At 58.3% G+C, this 24232-nt stretch overlaps 1 protein-coding gene across 1 annotated transcript in view; it reads left to right on the top strand.

Moving 5' to 3' along the window:
* The first annotated feature begins 1266 nt into the window (after nucleotides 1–1266).
* The window catches only part of LOC132386883 (tumor necrosis factor receptor superfamily member 5-like), a 36469-nt gene continuing 13503 nt past the window's right edge, over nucleotides 1267–24232 (top strand). Inside the window, exons 1-3 of the mRNA XM_059959235.1 lie at nucleotides 1267–1436; nucleotides 3048–3138; nucleotides 3220–3356. Of these exons, the coding sequence (XP_059815218.1) occupies nucleotides 1295–1436; nucleotides 3048–3138; nucleotides 3220–3356 (370 nt within the window). The 5' untranslated portion in view covers nucleotides 1267–1294. The remainder of the gene's footprint in view (nucleotides 1437–3047; nucleotides 3139–3219; nucleotides 3357–24232) is intronic.

The raw sequence follows: 24232 nt of genomic DNA, 5'->3' as shown, positions 1-24232 counted from the left end.
CAGTCCCGGATAGTCCCCTAATTTGAGGAGGGTGTTTGAGATCTAGGTGTTCTTGTACACCAGTCAATGAAAGCAAGCATGCAGGTACAGCAGGCAGTGAAGAAAACTAATGGCATGCTGGCCTTTTTAACAAGAGGAATTGAGTGTAGGAGTAAAGAGGTCCTTCTGCAGCTGTACAGGGCCCTGGTGAGACCCCACCTGGAGTATTGTGTGCAGTTCTGGTCTCCAAATTTGAGGAAGGACATTCTTGCTATTGAGGGAGTGCAGCGTAGGTTCACAAAGTTAATTCCCGGAATGGCGGGACTGTCATATGTTGAAAGATTGGAGCGACTGGGCTTGTACACACTGGAATTTAGAAGGATGAGAGGGGATCTGATTGAAACACATAAGATTATTAAGGGATTGGACACGCTGGAGGCAGGAAGCATGTTCCTGCTGATGGGTGAGTCCAGAACTAGAGGCCACAGTTTAAGAATGAGGGGTGGGCCATTTAGAACAGAGATGCGGAAAAACTTCTTCACCCAGAGAGTGGTGGATCTGTGGAATGCTCTGCCCCAGAAGGCAGTGGAGGCCAAGTCTCTGGATGCATTCAAGAGAGAGTTGGATAGAGCTCTTATAGATAGCGGGGTCGAGGGATATGGGGAGAGGGCAGGAACGGGGTACTGATTGTGGACGATCAGCCGGGATCACAGTGAATGGCGGTGCTGGCTCGAAGGGCCGAATGGCACACTCCTGCACCTACTGTCTGTTGTAGCAGCCGGAGCAGTTTGAGGTTGGGGTGACTCGGGGCCCCCCGTGATCCTTCGGGCCCCTTTTTTACGCTCCTGTCTCTGTAAACGTCCTCCATGGTGGGAGATTTAGATGCGCCGGGCTGTCCGCGCCACTCTCGGCCGAGCCCCGCGATGGAGGGAAGTGCGGGTCCCGTGCCGGGCGGCGGTACGCCCCTGTAGATTTTGGGGGCTTTGTCACCCGTCCGAGGTGGGAGAGGAACGGCTGGTGCGTACGGGGACCCCCTCCCCCCCCATGTGCCCCTCGTTGACGGGGATGCCCAGGAACTCGAAGCTGCTCGCCCCCTCCTTCGATCCCTCCCGTAATCCTCGACCGGCCCCCTTTCTGCTTTCACAACGGCGAGGGAGAGGCTGGAGCGATTTGAGATCCGGCCGATCGGCGTAGAGACAGCTGGGAGGGGTACTGCAGATCGGACTTCCCGACGGGAGGGGGGGAGGGGCCGCCCGGCTGATCGCGGTGTCGGAGGGGTATCAAGTGCTGTCCATTTCCCCTTGCAGGGCGCAACATGCTGGTGGCAGTGAACTGCTCGGCCACCCAGCGGACGAGGTGCCGGTGTCGCCCGGGCCACTACTGCGTGGGAGGTCCCGGCTGTCCGGACTGCGAGGCTCACTCCCCCTGCGGGCCAGGCCGACAGGTGACCCAGCCAGGTAACGTGGTGCCCGAACCCCTGGATTACATCCCAGCCCGTAACCCGCTCCCAGGGATCTGTTATTCTATATATATATATATAACCCCCGAACCCCTGGATTAGATCCCAGCCCGTAACCCACCCCCGGGGATCTGTTATTCTATTTATAAACCCCCCTAACCCCTGGATTAGATCCCAGTCTGTAACCCACTCCCGGGGATCTGTTATTCTGTATATAAACCCCCGAACCCCTGGATTAGATCCCAGTCTGTAACCCACACCCAGGGAACTGTTATTCTATATATAAACCCCCCCCGAACCCCTGGATTAGATCCCAGTCTGTAACCCACCCCCGGGGATCTGTTATTCTATATATAAACCCCCCTAACCCCTGGATTAGATCCCAGTCTCTAACCCACTCCTGGGGATCTGGTATTCTGTATATAAACCCCCCTAACCCCTGGATTAGATCCCAGTCTGTAACCCACTCCCGGGGATCTGTTATTCTGTATATAAACCCCCGAACCCCTGGATTAGATCCCAGTCTGTAACCCACTCCCGGGGAACTGTTATTCTATATATAAACCCCCCCCGAACCCCTGGATTAGATCCCAGTCTGTAACCCACCCCCGGGGATCTGTTATTCTATATATAAACCCCCCTAACCCCTGGATTAGATCCCAGTCTCTAACCCACTCCTGGGGATCTGGTATTCTGTATATAAACCCCCCGAGCCCCTGGATTAGATCCCAGTCTGTAACCCACTCCCGGGGATCTGTTATTCTATATATAAACCCCCCTGAACCCCTGGATTAGATCCCAGTCTGTAACCCACTCCCGAGGATCTGTTATTCTATATATAACCCCCCCAAACCCCTGGATTAGATCTCAGTCTGTAACCCACTCCCGGGGATCTGTTATTCTGTATATAAACCCCCCGAACCCCTGGATTAGATCCCAGTCTGTAACCCACTCCCGGGGATCTGTTATTCTATATATAAACCCCCCGAACCCCTGGATTAGATCTTAGTCTGTACCCACTCCTGGGGATCTGTTATTCTATATATAAACCCCCCGAACCCCTGGATTAGATCTTAGTCTGTACCCACTCCTGGGGATCTGTTATTCTATATATAAACCCCCCGAACCCCTGGATTAGATCTTAGTCTGTACCCACTCCTGGGGATCTGTTATTCTATATATAAACCCCCCGAACCCCTGGATTAGATCCCAGTCTGTACCCACTCCTGGGGATCTGTTATTCTATATATAAACCCTCCGAACCCCTGGATTAGATCCCAGTCTGTAACCCACTCCCGGGGATCTGTTATTCTATATATATATAACCCCCGAACCCCTGGATTAGATCCCAGTCTGTAACCTACTCCCGGGGATCTGTTATTCTGTATATAAACCCCCGGAACCCCTGGATTAGATCCCAGTCTGTAACCCACTCCCGGGGATCTGTTATTCTATATATATATAACCCCCGAACCCCTGGATTAGATCCCAGTCTGTAACCTACTCCCGGGGATCTGTTATTCTGTATATAAACCCCCCCCGAACCCCTGGATTAGATCCCAGTCTGTAACTATATAAACCTATATTTATATCCTATATTGTTTTTCAGGGACTTTGTCGAGAGACACTGAATGTGGGGAATGTCCCCTCGGGACGTTTAAAGCTTTCTCTTCACTGGAGCCCTGTCAGAACCACACCAGGTAGGTGGCCTCCGGTTTGAGATGAGTGGGTCGGTCTCCGATACAGGCCTTGTGATTTTCTGCCTCTCTCACCCCAAACAGCTGCCGGGAGAAGGGTTTGACAGAAATCGCCCCAGGAACCGACATTTCAGATGCAGAGTGCGGTCCCGCTCTCTCGCACGCGCCCACAGACGTCGTACCGGTGGCCCCCACCAAATCGGAACAGCTGGAGATGGATGGTAAGGAGGGAGATTCACTCTGTGTCTGACCCCGGGAGTGTGTGATGGGAAGGTGTGGAGGGAGATTCACTCTGTGTCTGACCCCGGGAGTGTATGATGGGACGGTGTGGAGGGAGATTCACTCTGTGTCTGACCCCGGGAGTGTGTGATGGGACGGTGTGCAGGGAGATTCACTCTGTGTCTGACCCCGGGAGTGTGTGATGGGACGGTGTGGAGGGAGATTCACTCTGTGTCTGACCCCGGGAGTGTGTGATGGGACGGTGTGGAGGGAGATTCACTCTGTGTCTGACCCCGGGAGTGTGTGATGGGATGGTGTGGAGGGAGATTCACTCTGTGTCTGACCCCGGGAGTGTGTGATGGGACGGTGTGGAGGGAGATTCACTCTGTGTCTGACCCCGGGAGTGTGTGATGGGACGGTGAGGAGGGAGATTCACTCTGTGTCTGACCCCAGGAGTGTGTGATGGGACGGTGAGGAGGGAGATTCACTCTGTGTCTGACCCCAGGAGTGTGTGATGGGACGGTGTGGAGGGAGATTCACTCTGTGTCCGACCCCGGGAGTGTGTGATGGGACGGTGTGGAGGGAGGGTCACTCTGTATCTGACCCCGGGAATGTGTGATGGGACGGTGTGGAGGGAGATTCACTGTGTCTGACCCCGGGTGTGTGTGATGGGATGGTGTGGAGGGAGATTCACTCTGTGTCTGACCCCAGGAGTGTGTGATGGGACGGTGCGGAGGGAGATTCACTGTGTCTGACCCCGGGAGTGTGTGATGGGACGGTGCGGAGGGAGATTCACTCTGTGTCCGACACCGGGAGTGTGTGATGGGACGGTGTGGAGGGAGATTCACTCAGTGTCTGACCCCAGGAGTGTGTGATGGGTCGGTGTGGAGGGAGGGTCACTCTGTGTCCGACCCCGGGAGTGTGAGATGGGACGGTGTGGAGGTAGATTCACTCTGTGTCTGACCCCGGGAGTGTGTGATGGGACGGTGTGGAGGGAGATTCACTCTGTGTCTGACCCCGGGAGTGTGTGATGGGACGGTGTGGAGGGAGATTCACTCTGTGTCTGACCCCGGGAGTATGTGATGGGACGGTGTGGAGGGAGATTCACTCTGTGTCTGACCACAGGAGTGTGTGATGGGTCGGTGTGGAGGGAGGGTCACTCTGTGTCCGACCCCGGGAGTGTGTGATGGGACGGTGTGGAGGGAGATTCACTCAGTGTCTGACCCCGGGAGTGTGTGATGGGACGGTGTGGAGGGAGATTCACTCTGTGTCTGACCCCGGGGGTGTGTGATGGGACGGTGTGGAGGGAGATTCACTCTGTGTCTGACCCCGGGAGTGTGTGATGGGACGGTGTGGAGGGAGATTCACTCTGTGTCTGACCCCGGGAGTGTGTGATGGGACGGTGTGGAGGAAGATTCACTCTGTGTCTGACCCCGGGAGTATGTGATGGGACGGTGTGGAGGTAGATTCACTCTGTGTCTGACCCCGGGAGTATGTGATGCGACGGTGTGGAGGGAGATTCACTCTGTGTCTGACCCCGGGAGTGTGTGATGGGACGGTGTGGAGGGAGATTCACTCTGTGTCTGACCCCGGGAGTGTGTGATGAGATGGTGTGGAGGGAGATTCACTCTGTGTCTGACCCCGGGAGTGTGTGATGGGACGGTGTGGACGGAGATTCACTCTGTGTCTGACCCCGGGAGTGTGTGATGGGACGGTCTGGAGGGAGATTCACTCTGTGTCTGACCCCGGGAGTGTGTGATGGGACGGTGTGGAGGGAGATTCACTCTGTATCTGACCCCGGAGTGTGTGATGGGACGGTGTGGAGGGAGATTCACTCTGTGTCTGATCCCGGGAGTCTGTGATGGGACGGTGTGGAGGGAGATTCACTCTGTGTCTGACCCCGGGAGTGTGTGATGGGACGGTGTGGAGGGAGATTCACTCTGTGTCTGACCCCGGGAATGTGTGATGGGACGGTGTGGAGGGAGATTGACTCTGTGTCTGACCCCGGGAGTGTGTGATGGGACGGTGTGGAGGGAGATTCACTCTGTGTCTGACCCCGGGAGTGTGTGATGGGACGGTGTGGAGGGAGATTCACTCTGTGTCTGACACCGGGAGAGTGTGATGGGACGGTGTGGAGGGAGATTCACTCTGTGTCTGACCCCGGGAGTGTGTGATGAGACGGTGTGGAGGGAGATTCACTCTGTGTCTGACCCCGGGAGTGTGTGATGGGACGGTGTGGAGGGAGATTCACTCTGTGTCCGACCCCGGGAGTGTGTGATGGGACCGTGTGGAGGGAGATTCACTCTGTGTCTGACCCCGTGAGTTTGTGATGGGACGGTGCGGAGGGAGATTCACTCTGTGTCTGACCCCGGGAGTGTGTGATGGGACGGTCTGGAGGGAGATTCACTCTGTGTCTGACCCCGGGAGTGTGTGATGGGACGGTGTGGAGGGAGATTCACTCTGTATCTGACCCCGGGAGTGTGTGATGGGACGGTGTGGAGGGAGATTCACTCTGTGTCTGATCCCGGGAGTCTGTGATGGGACGGTGTGCAGGGAGATTCACTCTGTGTCTGACCCCGGGAGTGTGTGATGGGACGGTGTGGAGGGAGATTCACTCTGTGTCTGACCCCGGGAATGTGTGATGGGACGGTGTGGAGGGAGATTGACTCTGTGTCTGACCCCGGGAGTGTGTGATGGGACGGTGTGGAGGGAGATTCACTCTGTGTCTGACCCCGGGAGTGTGTGATGAGACGGTGTGGAGGGAGATTCACTCTGTGTCTGACCCCGGGAGTGTGTGATGGGACGGTGTGGAGGGAGATTCACTCTGTGTCTGACCCAGGGAGTGTGTGATGGGACGGTGTGGAGGGAGATTCACTCTGTGCCTGACCCCGGGAGTGTGTGATGTGACGGTGTGGAGGTAGATTCACTCTGTGTCTGACCCCGGGAGTGTGTGATGGGACGGTGTGGATGGAGATTCACTCTGTGTCTGACCCCGGGAGTGTGTGATGGGACGGTGTGGAGGGAGATTCACTCTGTGTCTGACCCCGAGAGTGTGTGATGGGACGGTGTGGAGGGAGATTCACTCTGTGTCTGACCCCGGGAGTGTGTGATGGGACGGTGTGGAGGGAGATTCACTCTGTGCCTGACCCCGGGAGTGTGTGATGGGATGGTGTGGCGATAGATTCACTCTGTGTCTGACCCCGGGAGTGTGTGATGGGACGGTGTGGAGGGAGATTCACTCTGTGTCTGACCCCGGGAGTGTGTGATCGGACGGTGTGGAGGGAGATTCACTCTGTGTCTGACCCCGGGAGTGTGTGATGGGACAATGTGGAGGGAGATTCACTCTGTGTCTGACCCCGGTTGTGTGTGATGGGACGGTGTGGAGGGATATTCACTCTGTGTCTGACCCCGGGTGTGTGTGATGGGACGGTGTGGAGGGATATTCACTCTGTGTCTGACCCCGGGTGTGTGTGATGGGATGGTGTGGAGGGAGAATCACTCTGTGTCTGATCCCGGGAGTATGTGATGGGACGGTGTGGAGGTAGATTCACTCTGTGTCTGACCCCGGGAGTGTGTGATGGGACGGTGTGGAGGGAGATTTAATCTGTGTCTGACCCCAGGAGTGTGTGATGTGACGGTGTGGAGGGAGATTCACTCTGTGTCTGACCCCGGGAGTGTGTGATGGAACGGTGTGGAGGGAGATTCCCTCTGTGTCTGACCCCAGGAGTGTGTGATGGGACGGAGTGGAGGGAGATTCACTCTGTGTCTGACCCCGGGAATGTGTGATGGGACGGTGTGGAGGGAGATTCACTCTGTGTCTGACCCCGGGAGTGTGTGATGGGACGGTGTGGAGGGAGATTCACTCTGTGTCTGACCCCGGGAGTGTGTGACGGGACGGTGTGGAGGGAGATTCACTCTGTGTCTGACCCCGGGATTGTGTAACGGGACGGTGTGGAGGGAGATTCACTCTGTGTCTGACCCCGGGAGTGTGTGACGGGACGGTGTGGAGGGAGATTCACTCTGTGTCTGACCCCGGGAGTGTGTGACGGGACGGTGTGGAGGGAGATTCACTCTGTGTCTGACCCCGGGAGTGTGTGACGGGACGGTGTTGAGGGAGATTCACTCTGTGTCTGACTCCGGGAGTCTGTGTTGGGACGGTGTGGAGGGAGATTCACTCTGTGTCTGACCCCGGGAGAGTGTGATGGGACGGTGTGGAGGTAGATTCACTCTGTGTCTGACCCCGGGAGAGTGTGATGGGACGGTGTGGAGGGAGATTCACTCTGTTTCTGACCCCGGGAGTGTGTGATGGGACGGTGTGGAGGGAGATTCACTCTGTGTCCGCCCCCGGGACGGTTTGGGCGGGAGATTCACTCTGTGTCCGACCCTGGGGATGTGTGATGAGACGGTGCGGAGGGTGATTCACTCTGTGTCTGACCCCGGGAGTGTGTGATGGGACGGTGTGGAGGGAGATTCACTCTGTGTCTGACCCCAGGAGTGTGTGATGGGACGGTGTGGAGGGAGATTCACTCTGTGTCTGACCCCGGGAGTGTGTGATGGGACGGTGTGGAGGGAGATTCACTCTGTGTCTGACCCCGGGAGTGTGTGATGGGACGGTGTGGAGGGAGATTCACTCTGTGTCTGACCCCAGGAGTGTGTGATGGGACGGTGTGGAGGGAGATTCACTCTGTGTCTGACCCCGGGAGAGTGTGATGGGCCGGTGTGGAGGGAGATTCACTATGTGTCTGACCCCAGGAGTGTTTGATGGGACGGTGTGGAGGGTGATTCACTCTGTGTCTGACCCCAGGAGTGTGTGATGGGACGGTGTGGAGGGAGATTCACTCTGTGTCCGCCCCTGGGACGGTTTGGGCGGGAGATTCACTCTGTGTCCGACCCTGGGGTGTGTGATGAGACGGTGCGGAGGGAGATTCACTCTGTGTCTGACCCCGGGAGTGTGTGATGGGACAGTGTGGAGGGAGATTCACTCTGTGTCTGACCCCAGGAGTGTGTGATGGGACGGTGTGGAGGGAGATTCACTCTGTGTCCGCCCCCGGGACGGTTTGGGCGGGAGATTCACTCTGTGTCCGACCCTGGGGTGTGTGATGAGACGGTGCGGAGGGAGATTCACTCTGTGTCTGACCCCGGGAGTGTGTGATGGGACAGTGTGGAGGGAGATTCACTCTGTGTCTGACCCCGGGAGTGTGTGATGGGACGGTGTGGAGGGAGATTTAATCTGTGTCTGACCCCGGGAGTGTGTGATGTGACAGTGTGGAGGGAGATTCACTCTGTGTCTGACCCTGGGAGTGTGTGATGGGACGGTGTGGAGGGAGATTCGCTCTGTGTCTGACCCCGGGAGTGTGTGATGGGATGGAGTGGAGGGAGATTCACTCTGTGTCTGACCCCGGGAATGTGTGATGGGACGGTGTGGAGGGAGATTCACTCTGTGTCTGACCCCGGGAGTGTGTGATGGGACGGTGTGGAGGGAGATTCACTCTGTGTCTGACCCCGGGAGTGTGTGATGGGACGGTGTGGAGGGAGATTCACTATGTGTCTGACCCCGGGAGTGTGTGATGGACGGTGTGGAGGGAGATTCACTCTGTGTCTGAGCCCGGGAGTGAGTGATGGGACGGTGTGGAGGGAGATTCACTCTGTGTCTGACCCCGGGATTGTGTAACGGGACGGTGTGGAGGGAGATTCACTCTGTGTCTGACTCCGGGAGTGTGTGATGGGACGGTGTGGAGGGAGATTCACTCTGTGTCCGCCCCCGGGACGGTTTGGGCGGGAGATTCACTCTGTGTCCGACCCTGGGGATGTGTGATGAGACGGTGCGGAGGGAGATTCACTCTGTGTCTGACCCCGGGAGTGTGTGATGGGACGGTGTGGAGGGAGATTCACTCTGTGTCTGACCCCAGGAGTGTGTGATGGGACGGTGTGGAGGGAGATTCACTCTGTGTCTGACTCCGGGAGTGTGTGATGGGACGGTGTGGAGGGAGATTCACTCTGTGTCTGACCCCGGGAGTGTGTGATGGGACGGTGTGGAGGGAGATTCACTCTGTGTCTGACCCCAGGAGTGTGTGATGGGACGGTGTGGAGGGAGATTCACTCTGTGTCTGACCCCGGGAGAGTGTGATGGGCCGGTGTGGAGGGAGATTCACTCTGTGTCTGACCCCAGGAGTGTTTGATGGGACGGTGTGGAGGGTGATTCACTCTGTGTCTGACCCCAGGAGTGTGTGATGGGACGGTGTGGAGGGAGATTCACTCTGTGTCCGCTCCCGGGACGGTTTGGGCGGGAGATTCACTCTGTGTCCGACCCTGGGGGTGTGTGATGAGACTGTGCGGAGGGAGATTCACTCTGTGTCTGACCCCGGGAGTTTGTGATGGGACAGTGTGGAGGGAGATTCACTCTGTGTCTGACCCCAGGAGTGTGTGATGGGACGGTGTGGAGGGAGATTCACTCTGTGTCTGACCCCGGGAGTGTGTAATGGGACGGTGTGGGGGGAGATTCACTCTGTGTCTGACCCCGTGTGTGTGTGATGGGACGGTGTGGAGGGAGATTCACTCTGTGTCTGACCCCAGGAGTGTGTGATGGGACGGTGTGGAGGGAGATTCACTCTGTGTCTGACCCAGGGAGAGTGTGATGGGCCGGTGTGGAGGGAGATTCACTCTGTGTCTGACCCCAGGAGTGTTTGATGGGACGGTGTGGAGGGTGATTCACTCTGTGTCTGACCCCGGGAGTGTGTGATGGGACGGTGTGGAGGGAGATTCACTCTGTGTCTGGCCCCGGTAGTGTGTGATGGGACGGTGTGGAGGGAGATTCACTCTGTGTCTGGCCCCGGTAGTGTGTGATGGGACGGTGTGGAGGGAGATTCACTCTGTGTCTGACCCCGGGAGTGTGAGATGGGACGGTGTGGAGGGAGATTCACTCTGTGCCTGACCCCGGGAGTGTGTGATGGGATGGTGTGGAGATAGATTCACTCTGTGTCTGACCCCGGGAGTGTGTGATGGGACGGTGTGGAGGGAGATTCACTCTGTGTCTGACCCCGGGAGTGTGTGAGGGGACGGTGTGGAGGGAGATTCACTCTGTGTCTGACCCCGGGAGTGTGTGATGGGACGGTGTGGAGGGAGATTCACTCAGTGTCTGAACCCGGGAGTGTGTAATGGGACGGTGTGCAGGGAGGGTCTCACTGTGTCCGACCCCGGGGGTGTGTGATGGGAGGGTGTGGAGGGAGGGTCACTCTGTGTCTGACCCCGGGAATGTGTGATGGGACGGTGTGGAGGGAGATTCACTCTGTGTCTGACCCCGGGAGAGTGTGATGGGACGGTGTGGAGGGAGGGTCACTCTGTGTCTGACCCCGGGAGTGTGTGATGGGACGGTGTGGAGGGAGACTCACTCTGTGTCTGACCCCGGGAGAGTGTGATGGGACGGTGTGGAGGGCGATTCACTCTGTGTCTGACCCCGGGAGTGTGTGATGGGACGGTGTGGAGGGAGATTCACTCTGTGTCTGACCCCGGGTGTGTGTGATGGGACGGTGTGGAGGGATATTCACTCTGTGTCTGACCCCGGGTGTGTGTGATGGGATGGTGTGTAGGGAGAATCACTCTGTGTCTGATCCCGGGAGTATGTGATGGGACGGTGTGGAGGTAGATTCACTCTGTGTCTGACCCCGGGAGTGTGTGATGGGACGGTGTGGAGGGAGATTTAATCTGTGTCTGACCCCAGGAGTGTGTGATGTGACGGTGTGGAGGTAGATTCACTCTGTGTCTGACCCCGGGAGTGTGTGATGGAACGGTGTGGAGGGAGATTCACTCTGTGTCTGACCCCGGGAGTGTGTGATGGGACGGAGTGGAGGGAGATTCACTCTGTGTCTGACCCCGGGAATGTGTGATGGGACGGTGTGGAGGGAGATTCACTCTGTGTCTGACACCGGGAGTGTGTGATGGGACGGTGTGGAGGGAGATTCACTCTGTGTCTGACCCCGGGAGTGTGTGATGGGACGGTGTGGAGGGAGATTCACTATGTGTCTGACCCCGGGAGTGTGTGATGGACGGTGTGGAGGGAGATTCACTCTGTGTCTGACCCCGGGAGTGTGTGATGGGATGGTGTGGAGGGAGATTCACTCTGTGTCTGACCCCGGGAGTGTGTGAAGGGACGGTGTGGAGGGAGATTCACTATGTCTGACCCCGGGAGTGTGTGATGGACGGTGTGGAGGGAGATTCACTCTGTGTCTGACCCCGGGAGTGTGTGATGGGATGGTGTGGAGGGAGATTCACTCTGTGTCTGACCCCGGGAGTATGTGATGGGTCGGTGTGGAGGGAGATTCACTCTGTGTCTGACTCCGGGAGTCTGTGTTGGGACGGTGTGGAGGGAGATTCACTCTGTGTCTGACCCCGGGAGAGTGTGATGGGACGGTGTGGAGGTAGATTCACTCTGTGTCTGACCCCGGGAGAGTGTGATGGGACGGTGTGTAGGGAGATTCACTCTGTGTCTGACCCCGGGAGTGTGTGATGGGACGGTGTGGAGGGTGATTCACTCTGTGTCCGCCCCCGGGACGGTTTGGGCGGGAGATTCACTCTGTGTCCGACCCTGGGGGTGTGTGATGAGACGGTGCGGAGGGAGATTCACTCTGTGTCTGACCCCGGGAGTGTGTGATGGGACGGTGTGGAGGGAGATTCACTCTGTGTCTGACCCCGGGAGTGTGTGATGGGACGGTGTGGAGGGAGATTCACTCTGTGACTGACCCCGGGAGTGTGTGACGGGACGGTCTGGAGGGAGATTCACTCTGTGTCTGACCCCGGGAGTGTGTGATGGGACGGTGTGGAGGGAGATTCACTCTGTGTCTGACCCCGGGAGTGTGTGACGGGACGGTCTGGAGGGAGATTCACTCTGTGTCTGACTCCGCGAGTCTGTGTTGGGACGGTGTGGAGGGAGATTCACTCTGTGTCTGACCCCGGGAGAGTGTGATGGGATGGTGTGGAGGGAGATTCACTCTGTGTCTGACCCCGGGAGAGTGTGATGGGACGGTGTGGAGGGAGATTCACTCTGTGTCTGACCCCGGGAGTGTGTGATGGGACGGTGTGGAGGGAGATTCACTCTGTCTCCGCCCCCGGGACGGTTTGGGCGGGAGATTCACTCTGTGTCCGACCCTGGGGGTGTGTGATGAGACGGTGCGGAGGGAGATTCTCTCTGTGTCTGACCCCGGGAGAGTGTGATGGGACGGTGTGGAGGGAGATTCACTCTGTGTCTGACCCCGGGAGTGTGTGATGGGACGGTGTGGAGGGAGATTCACTCTGTGTCTGACCCCGGGAGTGTGTGATGGGACGGTGTGGAGGGATATTCACTCTGTGTCCGCCCCCGGGACGGTTTGGGCGGGAGATTCACTCTGTGTCCGACCCTGGGGGTGTGTGATGAGACGGTGCGGAGGGAGATTCACTCTGTGTCTGACCCCGGGAGTGTGTGATGGGACGGTGTGGAGGGAGATTCACTCTGTGTCTGACCCCGGGAGTGTGTGATGGGACGGTGTGGAGGGAGATTCACTCTGTGTCTGACCCCGGGAGTGTGTGATGGGACGGTGTGGAGGGAGATTCACTCTGTGTCTGACCCCGGGAGTGTGTGATGGGACGGTGTGGAGGGAGATTCACTCTGTGTCTGACCCCGGGAGTGTGTGATGGGACGGTGTGGAGGGAGATTCACTCTGTGTCTGACCCCGGGAGTGTGTGATGGGACAGTGTGGAGGGAGATTCACTCTGTGTCTGACCCCGGGAGTGTGTGATGGGACGGTGTGGAGTGAGATTCACTCTGTGTCTGACCCCGGGAGTGTGTGATGGGACGGTGTGGGGGGAGATTCACTCTGTGTCTGACCCCAGGAGTGTTTGATGGGACGGTGTGGAGGGTGATTCACTCTGTGTCTGACCCCGGGAGTGTGTGATGGGACGGTGTGGAGGGAGATTCACTCTGTGTCTGACCTCGGGAGTGTGTGATGGGACGGTGTGGAGGGAGATTCACTCTGTGTCTGGCCCCGGTAGTGTGTGATGGGACGGTGTGGAGGGAGATTCACTCTGTGTCTGGCCCCGGTAGTGTGTGATGGGACGGTGTGGAGGGAGATTCACTCTGTGTCTGACCCCGGGAGTGTGAGATGGGACGGTGTGGGGGGAGATTCACTCTGTCTCTGACCCCGGGAGATTGTGATGGGACGGTGTGGAGGGAGATTCACTCTGTGTCTGACCCCAGGAGTGTTTGATGGGACGGTGTGGAGGGTGATTCACTCTGTGTCTGACCCCGGGAGTGTGTGATGGGACGGTGTGGAGGGAGATTCACTCTGTGTCTGACCCCGGGAGTGTGTGAGGGGACGGTGTGGAGGGAGATTCACTCTGTGTCTGACCCCGGGAGTATGTGATGGGACGGTGTGGAGGGAGATTCACTCTGTGTCTGACCCCGGGAGTGTGTGATGGGACGGTGTGGAGGGAGATTCACTCAGTGTCTGAACCCGGGAGTGTGTAATGGGACGGTGTGCAGGGAGGGTCTCTCTGTGTCCGACCCCGGGGGTGTGTGATGGGACGGTGTGGAGGGAGGCTCACTCTGTGTCTGACCCCGGGAGTGTGTGATGGGACGGTGTGGAGGGAGATTCACTCTGTGTCTGACCCCGGGAGAGTGTGATGGGACGGTGTGGAGGGAGGGTCACTCTGTGTCTGATCCCGGGAGTGTGTGATGGGACGGTGTGGAGGGAGACTCACTCTGTGTCTGACCCCGGGAGAGTGTGATGGGACGGTGTGGAGGGCGATTCACTCTGTCTCTGACCCCGGGAGTGTGTGATGGGACGGTGTGGAGGGAGATTCACTCTGTGTCTGACCCCGGGTGTGTGTGATGGGACGGTGTGGAGGGATATTAACTCTGTGTCTGACCCCGGGTGTGTGTGATGGGATGGTGTGGAGGGAGAATCACTCTGTGTCTGATCCCAGGAGTATGTGATGGGACGGTGTGGAGGGAGATTCACTCTGTGTCTGACCCCGGGAGTGTGAGATGGGACGGTGTGAGGGGAGATTCACTCTGTCTCTGACCCCGGGAGATTGTGATGGGACGGTGTGGAGGGAGATTCACTCTGTGTCTGTCCCCGGGAGTGTGTGATGGGACGGTGTGGAGGGAGATTCACTCTGTGTCCGACCCCGGGAGTGTGTGATGGGACGGTGTGGAGGGAGGGTCACTCTGTGTCCGACCCCGGGAGTGTGTGATGGGACGGTGTGGAGGGAGGGTCACTCTGTGTCTGACCCCGGGAGTGAGTGATGGGATGGTGTGGAGGGAGATTCACTCTGTGTCTGACCCCGGGTGTGTGTGATGGGACGGTGTGGAGGGATATTAACTCTGTGTCTGACCCCGGGTGTGTGTGATGGGATGGTGTGGAGGGAGAATCACTCTGTGTCTGATCCCGGGAGTATGTGATGGGACGGTGTGGAGGGAGATTCACTCTGTGTCTGACCCCGGGAGTGTGAGATGGGACGGTGTGGGGGGAGATTCACTCTGTCTCTGACCCCGGGAGATTGTGATGGGACGGTTTGGAGGGAGATTCACTCTGTGTCTGTCCCCGGGAGTGTGTGATGGGACGGTGTGGAGGGAGATTCACTCTGTGTCCGACCCCGGGAGTGTGTGATGAGACGGTGTGGAGGGAGAGTCACTCTGTGTCCGACCCCGGGAGTGTGTGATGGGACGGTGTGGAGGGAGGGTCACTCTGTGTCTGACCCCGGGAGTGAGTGATGGGATGGTGTGGAGGGAGATTCACTCTGTGTCTGACCCCGGGAGTGTGTGATGGGATGGTGTGGAGGGAGATTCACTCTGTGTCTGACCCCGGGAGTGTGTGACGGGACGGTGTGGAGGGAGATTCACTCTGTGTCTGACCCCGGGAGTGTGTGATGGGACGGTGTGGAGGGAGATTCACTCTGTGTCTGACCCCGGGAGTGTGTGATGGGACGGTGTGGAGGGAGATTCACTCTGTGTCTGACCCCGGGAGTGTGTGATGGGACGGTGTGGAGGGAGATTCACTCTGTGTCTGACCCCGGGAGTGTGTGATGGGACGGTGTGGAGGGAGATTCACTCTGAGTCTGACCCCGGGAGTGTGTGATGGGACGGTGCGGAGGGAGATTCACTCTGTGTCTGACCCCGGGAGTGTGTGATGGGACGGTTTGGAGGGAGATTCACTCTGTGTCTGACCCTGGGAGTGTGTGATGGGACGGTGTGGAGGGAGATTCACTCTGTGTCTGACCCCGGGAGTGTGTGATGGGACAGTGTGGAGGGAGATTCACTCTGTGTCTGACCCCGGGAGTGTGTGATGGGACGGTTTGGAGGGAGATTCACTCTGTGTCTGACCCCGGGAGTGTGTGATGGGACGGTGTGGAGGGAGATTCACTCTGTGTCTGACCCCGGGAGTGTGTGATGGGACGGTTTGGAGGGAGATTCACTCTGTGTCTGACCCTGGGAGTGTGTGATGGGACGGTGTGGAGGGAGATTCACTCTGTGTCCGCCCCCGGGACGGTTTGGGCGGGAGATTCACTCTGTGTCCGACCCTGGGGTGTGTGATGAGACGGTGCGGAGGGAGATTCACTCTGTGTCTGACCCCGGGAGTGTGTGATGGGACAGTGTGGAGGGAGATTCACTCTGTGTCTGACCCCGGGAGTGTGTGATGGGACGGTGTGGAGGGAGATTTAATCTGTGTCTGACCCCGGGAGTGTGTGATGTGACAGTGTGGAGGGAGATTCACTCTGTGTCTGACCCCGGGAGTGTGTGATGGGACGGAGTGGAGGGAGATTCACTCTGTGTCTGACCCCGGGAATGTGTGATGGGACGGTGTGGAGGGAGATTCACTCTGTGTCTGACCCCGGGAGTGTGTGATGGGACGGTGTGGAGGGAGATTCACTATGTGTCTGACCCCGGGAGTGTGTGATGGGACGGTGTGGAGGGAGATTCACTCTGTGTCTGACCCCGGGAGTGTGTGATGGGACGGTGTGGAGGGAGATTCACTATGTGTCTGACCCCGGGAGTGTGTGATGGACGGTGTGGAGGGAGATTCACTCTGTGTCTGACCCCGGGAGTGTGTGATGGGATGGTGTGGAGGGAGATTCACTCTGTGTCTGACCCCGGGAGTATGTGATGGGTCGGTGTGGAGGGAGATTCACTCTGTGTCTGAGCCCGGGAGTGAGTGATGGGACGGTGTGGAGGGAGATTCACTCTGTGTCTGACCCCGGGATTGTGTAACGGGACGGTGTGGAGGGAGATTCACTCTGTGTCTGACTCCGGGAGTGTGTGATGGGACGGTGTGGAGGGAGATTCACTCTGTGTCCGACCCTGGGGATGTGTGATGAGACGGTGCGGAGGGAGATTCACTCTGTGTCTGACCCCGGGAGTGTGTGATGGGACGGTGTGGAGGGAGATTCACTCTGTGTCTGACCCCAGGAGTGTGTGATGGGACGGTGTGGAGGGAGATTCACTCTGTGTCTGACTCCGGGAGTGTGTGATGGGACGGTGTGGAGGGAGATTCACTCTGTGTCTGACCCCGGGAGTGTGTGATGGGACGGTGTGGAGGGAGATTCACTCTGTGTCTGACCCCAGGAGTGTGTGATGGGACGGTGTGGAGGGAGATTCACTCTGTGTCTGACCCCGGGAGAGTGTGATGGGCCGGTGTGGAGGGAGATTCACTCTGTGTCTGACCCCAGGAGTGTTTGATGGGACGGTGTGGAGGGTGATTCACTCTGTGTCTGACCCCAGGAGTGTGTGATGGGACGGTGTGGAGGGAGATTCACTCTGTGTCCGCTCCCGGGACGGTTTGGGCGGGAGATTCACTCTGTGTCCGACCCTGGGGGTGTGTGATGAGACGTTGCGGAGGGAGATTCACTCTGTGTCTGACCCCGGGAGTGTGTGATGGGACAGTGTGGAGGGAGATTCACTCTGTGTCTGACCCCAGGAGTGTGTGATGGGACGGTGTGGAGGGAGATTCACTCTGTGTCTGACCCCGGGAGTGTGTGATGGGACGGTGTGGGGGGAGATTCACTCTGTGTCTGACCCCGTGTGTGTGTGATGGGACGGTGTGGAGGGAGATTCACTCTGTGTCTGACCCCAGGAGTGTGTGATGGGACGGTGTGGAGGGAGATTCACTCTGTGTCTGACCCAGGGAGAGTGTGATGGGCCGGTGTGGAGGGAGATTCACTCTGTGTCTGACCCCAGGAGTGTTTGATGGGACGGTGTGGAGGGTGATTCACTCTGTGTCTGACCCCGGGAGTGTGTGATGGGACGGTGTGGAGGGAGATTCACTCTGTGTCTGGCCCCGGTAGTGTGTGATGGGACGGTGTGGAGGGAGATTCACTCTGTGTCTGGCCCCGGTAGTGTGTGATGGGACGGTGTGGAGGGAGATTCACTCTGTGTCTGACCCCGGGAGTGTGAGATGGGACGGTGTGGAGGGAGACTCACTCTGTGCCTGACCCCGGGAGTGTGTGATGGGATGGTGTGGAGATAGATTCACTCTGTGTCTGACCCCGGGAGTGTGTGATGGGACGGTGTGGAGGGAGATTCACTCTGTGTCTGACCCCGGGAGTGTGTGAGGGGACGGTGTGGAGGGAGATTCACTCTGTGTCTGACCCCGGGAGTGTGTGATGGGACGGTGTGGAGGGAGATTCACTCAGTGTCTGAACCCGGGAGTGTGTAATGGGACGGTGTGCAGGGAGGGTCTCACTGTGTCCGACCCCGGGGGTGTGTGATGGGACGGTGTGGAGGGAGGGTCACTCTGTGTCTGACCCCGGGAATGTGTGATGGGACGGTGTGGAGGGAGATTCACTCTGTGTCTGACCCCGGGAGAGTGTGATGGGACGGTGTGGAGGGAGGGTCACTCTGTGTCTGACCCCGGGAGTCTGTGATGGGACGGTGTGGAGGGAGACTCACTCTGTGTCTGACCCCGGGAGAGTGTGATGGGACGGTGTGGAGGGCGATTCACTCTGTGTCTGACCCCGGGAGTGTGTGATGGGACGGTGTGGAGGGAGATTCACTCTGTGTCTGACCCCGGGTGTGTGTGATGGGACGGTGTGGAGGGATATTCACTCTGTGTCTGACCCCGGGTGTGTGTGATGGGATGGTGTGTAGGGAGAATCACTCTGTGTCTGATCCCGGGAGTATGTGATGGGACGGTGTGGAGGTAGATTCACTCTGTGTCTGACCCCGGGAGTGTGTGATGGGACGGTGTGGAGGGAGATTTAATCTGTGTCTGACCCCAGGAGTGTGTGATGTGACGGTGTGGAGGTAGATTCACTCTGTGTCTGACCCCGGGAGTGTGTGATGGAACGGTGTGGAGGGAGATTCACTCTGTGTCTGACCCCGGGAGTGTGTGATGGGACGGAGTGGAGGGAGATTCACTCTGTGTCTGACCCCGGGAATGTGTGATGGGACGGTGTGGAGGGAGATTCACTCTGTGTCTGACACCGGGAGTGTGTGATGGGACGGTGTGGAGGGAGATTCACTCTGTGTCTGACCCCGGGAGTGTGTGATGGGACGGTGTGGTGGGAGATTCACTCTGTGTCTGCTCCCGGGACGGTTTGGGCGGGAGATTCACTCTGTGTCCGACCCTGGGGGTGTGTGATGAGACGGTGCGGAGGGAGATTCACTCTGTGTCTGACCCCGGGAGTGTGTGATGGGACAGTGTGGAGGGAGATTCACTCTGTGTCTGACCCCAGGAGTGTGTGATGGGACGGTGTGGAGGGAGATTCACTCTGTGTCTGACCCCGGGAGTGTGTGATGGGACGGTGTGGGGGGAGATTCACTCTGTGTCTGACCCCGTGTGTGTGTGATGGGACGGTGTGGAGGGAGATTCACTCTGTGTCTGACCCCAGGAGTGTGTGATGGGACGGTGTGGAGGGAGATTCACTCTGTGTCTGACCCAGGGAGAGTGTGATGGGCCGGTGTGGAGGGAGATTCACTCTGTGTCTGACCCCCGGAGTGTTTGATGGGACGGTGTGGAGGGTGATTCACTCTGTGTCTGACCCCGGGAGTGTGTGATGGGACGGTGTGGAGGGAGATTCACTCTGTGTCTGGCCCCGGTAGTGTGTGATGGGACGGTGTGGAGGGAGATTCACTCTGTGTCTGGCCCCGGTAGTGTGTGATGGGACGGTGTGGAGGGAGATTCACTCTGTGTCTGACCCCGGGAGTGTGAGATGGGACGGTGTGGAGGGAGATTCACTCTGTGCCTGACCCCGGGAGTGTGTGATGGGATGGTGTGGAGATAGATTCACTCTGTGTCTGACCCCGGGAGTGTGTGATGGGACGGTGTGGAGGGAGATTCACTCTGTGTCTGACCCCGGGAGTGTGTGAGGGGACGGTGTGGAGGGAGATTCACTCTGTGTCTGACCCCGGGAGTGTGTGATGGGACGGTGTGGAGGGAGATTCACTCAGTGTCTGAACCCGGGAGTGTGTAATGGGACGGTGTGCAGGGAGGGTCTCACTGTGTCCGACCCCGGGGGTGTGTGATGGGACGGTGTGGAGGGAGGGTCACTCTGTGTCTGACCCCGGGAATGTGTGATGGGACGGTGTGGAGGGAGATTCACTCTGTGTCTGACCCCGGGAGAGTGTGATGGGTCGGTGTGGAGGGAGGGTCACTCTGTGTCTGACCCCGGGAGTGTGTGATGGGACGGTGTGGAGGGAGACTCACTCTGTGTCTGACCCCGGGAGTGTGTGATGGGACGGTGTGGGGGGAGATTCACTCTGTGTCTGACCCCGTGTGTGTGTGATGGGACGGTGTGGAGGGAGATTCACTCTGTGTCTGACCCCGGGAGTGTGAGATGGGACGGTGTGGAGGGAGATTCACTCTGTGCCTGACCCCGGGAGTGTGTGATGGGATGGTGTGGAGATAGATTCACTCTGTGTCTGACCCCGGGAGTGTGTGATGGGACGGTGTGGAGGGAGATTCACTCTGTGTCTGACCCCGGGAGTGTGTGAGGGGACGGTGTGGAGGGAGATTCACTCTGTGTCTGACCCCGGGAGTGTGTGATGGGACGGTGTGGAGGGAGATTCACTCAGTGTCTGAACCCGGGAGTGTGTAATGGGACGGTGTGCAGGGAGGGTCTCACTGTGTCCGACCCCGGGGGTGTGTGATGGGACGGTGTGGAGGGAGGGTCACTCTGTGTCTGACCCCGGGAATGTGTGATGGGACGGTGTGGAGGGAGATTCACTCTGTGTCTGACCCCGGGAGTGTGAGATGGGACGGTGTGGAGGGAGATTCACTCTGTGTCTGACCCCGGGAGAGTGTGATGGGACGGTGTGGAGGGAGGGTCACTCTGTGTCTGACCCCGGGAGTGTGTGATGGGACGGTGTGGAGGGAGACTCACTCTGTGTCTGACCCCGGGAGAGTGTGATGGGACGGTGTGGAGGGAGGGTCACTCTGTGTCTGACCCCGGGAGTGTGTGATGGGACGGTGTGGAGGGAGACTCACTCTGTGTCTGACCCCGGGAGAGTGTGATGGGACGGTGTGGAGGGCGATTCACTCTGTGTCTGACCCCGGGAGTGTGTGATGGGACGGTGTGGAGGGAGATTCACTCTGTGTCTGACCCCGGGTGTGTGTGATGGGACGGTGTGGAGGGATATTCACTCTGTGTCTGACCCCGGGTGTGTGTGATGGGATGGTGTGTAGGGAGAATCACTCTGTGTCTGATCCCGGGAGTATGTGATGGGACGGTGTGGAGGTAGATTCACTCTGTGTCTGACCCCGGGAGTGTGTGATGGGACGGTGTGGAGGGAGATTTAATCTGTGTCTGACCCCAGGAGTGTGTGATGTGACGGTGTGGAGGTAGATTCACTCTGTGTCTGACCCCGGGAGTGTGTGATGGAACGGTGTGGAGGGAGATTCACTCTGTGTCTGACCCCGGGAGTGTGTGATGGGACGGAGTGGAGGGAGATTCACTCTGTGTCTGACCCCGGGAATGTGTGATGGGACGGTGTGGAGGGAGATTCACTCTGTGTCTGACACCGGGAGTGTGTGATGGGACGGTGTGGAGGGAGATTCACTCTGTGTCTGACCCCGGGAGTGTGTGATGGGACGGTGTGGAGGGAGATTCACTATGTGTCTGACCCCGGGAGTGTGTGATGGACGGTGTGGAGGGAGATTCACTCTGTGTCTGACCCCGGGAGTGTGTGATGGGATGGTGTGGAGGGAGATTCACTCTGTGTCTGACCCCGGGAGTGTGTGAAGGGACGGTGTGGAGGGAGATTCACTATGTCTGACCCCGGGAGTGTGTGATGGACGGTGTGGAGGGAGATTCACTCTGTGTCTGACCCCGGGAGTGTGTGATGGGATGGTGTGGAGGGAGATTCACTCTGTGTCTGACCCCGGGAGTATGTGATGGGTCGGTGTGGAGGGAGATTCACTCTGTGTCTGACTCCGGGAGTCTGTGTTGGGACGGTGTGGAGGGAGATTCACTCTGTGTCTGACCCCGGGAGAGTGTGATGGGACGGTGTGGAGGTAGATTCACTCTGTGTCTGACCCCGGGAGAGTGTGATGTGACGGTGTGGAGGGAGATTCACTCTGTGTCTGACCCCGGGAGTGTGTGATTGGACGGTGTGGAGGGTGATTCACTCTGTGTCCGCCCCCGGGACGGTTTGGGCGGGAGATTCACTCTGTGTCCGACCCTGGGGGTGTGTGATGAGACGGTGCGGAGGGAGATTCACTCTGTGTCTGACCCCGGGAGTGTGTGATGGGACGGTGTGGAGGGAGATTCACTCTGTGTCTGACCCCGGGAGTGTGTGATGGGACGGTGTGGAGGGAGATTCACTCTGTGACTGACCCCGGGAGTGTGTGACGGGACGGTCTGGAGGGAGATTCACTCTGTGTCTGACCCCGGGAGTGTGTGATGGGACGGTGTGGAGGGAGATTCACTCTGTGTCTGACCCCGGGAGTGTGTGACGGGACGGTCTGGAGGGAGATTCACTCTGTGTCTGACTCCGGGAGTCTGTGTTGGGACGGTGTGGAGGGAGATTCACTCTGTGTCTGACCCCGGGAGAGTGTGATGGGATGGTGTGGAGGGAGATTCACTCTGTGTCTGACCCCGGGAGAGTGTGATGGGACGGTGTGGAGGGAGATTCACTCTGTGTCTGACCCCGGGAGTGTGTGATGGGACGGTGTGGAGGGAGATTCACTCTGTCTCCGCCCCCGGGACGGTTTGGGCGGGAGATTCACTCTGTGTCCGACCCTGGGGGTGTGTGATGAGACGGTGCGGAGGGAGATTCTCTCTGTGTCTGACCCCGGGAGAGTGTGATGGGACGGTGTGGAGGGAGATTCACTCTGTGTCTGACCCCGGGAGTGTGTGATGGGACGGTGTGGAGGGAGATTCACTCTGTGTCTGACCCCGGGAGTGTGTGATGGGACGGTGTGGAGGGAGATTCACTCTGTGTCTGACCCCGGGAGTGTGTGATGGGACGGTGTGGAGGGAGATTCACTCTGTGTCTGACCCCGGGAGTGTGTGATGGGACGGTGTGGAGGGAGATTCACTCTGTGTCTGACCCCGGGAGTGTGTGATGGGACGGTGTGGAGGGAGATTCACTCTGTGTCTGACCCCGGGAGTGTGTGATGGGACAGTGTGGAGGGAGATTCACTCTGTGTCTGACCCCGGGAGTGTGTGATGGGACGGTGTGGAGTGAGATTCACTCTGTGTCTGACCCCGGGAGTGTGTGATGGGACGGTGTGGGGGGAGATTCACTCTGTGTCTGACCCCAGGAGTGTTTGATGGGACGGTGTGGAGGGTGATTCACTCTGTGTCTGACCCCGGGAGTGTGTGATGGGACGGTGTGGAGGGAGATTCACTCTGTGTCTGACCTCGGGAGTGTGAGATGGGACGGTGTGGGGGGAGATTCACTCTGTGTCTGACCCCGGGAGTGTGAGATGGGACGGTGTGGGGGGAGATTCACTCTGTCTCTGACCCCGGGAGATTGTGATGGGACGGTGTGGAGGGAGATTCACTCTGTGTCTGACCCCGGGAGATTGTGATGGGACGGTGTGGAGGGATATTAACTCTGTGTCTGACCCCGGGTGTGTGTGATGGGATGGTGTGGAGGGAGAATCACTCTGTGTCTGATCCCGGGAGTATGTGATGGGACGGTGTGGAGGGAGATTCACTCTGTGTCTGACCCCGGGAGTGTGAGATGGGACGGTGTGGGGGGAGATTCACTCTGTCTCTGACCCCGGGAGATTGTGATGGGACGGTGTGGAGGGAGATTCACTCTGTGTCTGTCCCCGGGAGTGTGTGATGGGACGGTGTGGAGGGAGATTCACTCTGTGTCCGACCCCGGGAGTGTGTGATGGGACGGTGTGGAGGGAGGGTCACTCTGTGTCCGACCCCGGGAGTGTGTGATGGGACGGTGTGGAGGGAGGGTCACTCTGTGTCTGACCCCGGGAGTGAGTGATGGGATGGTGTGGAGGGAGATTCACTCTGTGTCTGACCCCGGGTGTGTGTGATGGGACGGTGTGGAGGGATATTAACTCTGTGTCTGACCCCGGGTGTGTGTGATGGGATGGTGTGGAGGGAGAATCACTCTGTGTCTGATCCCGGGAGTATGTGATGGGACGGTGTGGAGGGAGATTCACTCTGTGTCTGACCCCGGGAGTGTGAGATGGGACGGTGTGGGGGGAGATTCACTCTGTCTCTGACCCCGGGAGATTGTGATGGGACGGTTTGGAGGGAGATTCACTCTGTGTCTGTCCCCGGGAGTGTGTGATGGGACGGTGTGGAGGGAGATTCACTCTGTGTCCGACCCCGGGAGTGTGTGATGGGACGGTGTGGAGGGAGAGTCACTCTGTGTCCGACCCCGGGAGTGTGTGATGGGACGGTGTGGAGGGAGGGTCACTCTGTGTCTGACCCCGGGAGTGAG

This window comes from Hypanus sabinus, unplaced genomic scaffold (genome assembly GCF_030144855.1).
Source record: "Hypanus sabinus isolate sHypSab1 unplaced genomic scaffold, sHypSab1.hap1 scaffold_1360, whole genome shotgun sequence".
Classification (NCBI taxonomy): domain Eukaryota; kingdom Metazoa; phylum Chordata; class Chondrichthyes; order Myliobatiformes; family Dasyatidae; genus Hypanus; species Hypanus sabinus.
This window is presented reverse-complemented; position numbering and strand designations above follow the sequence as displayed.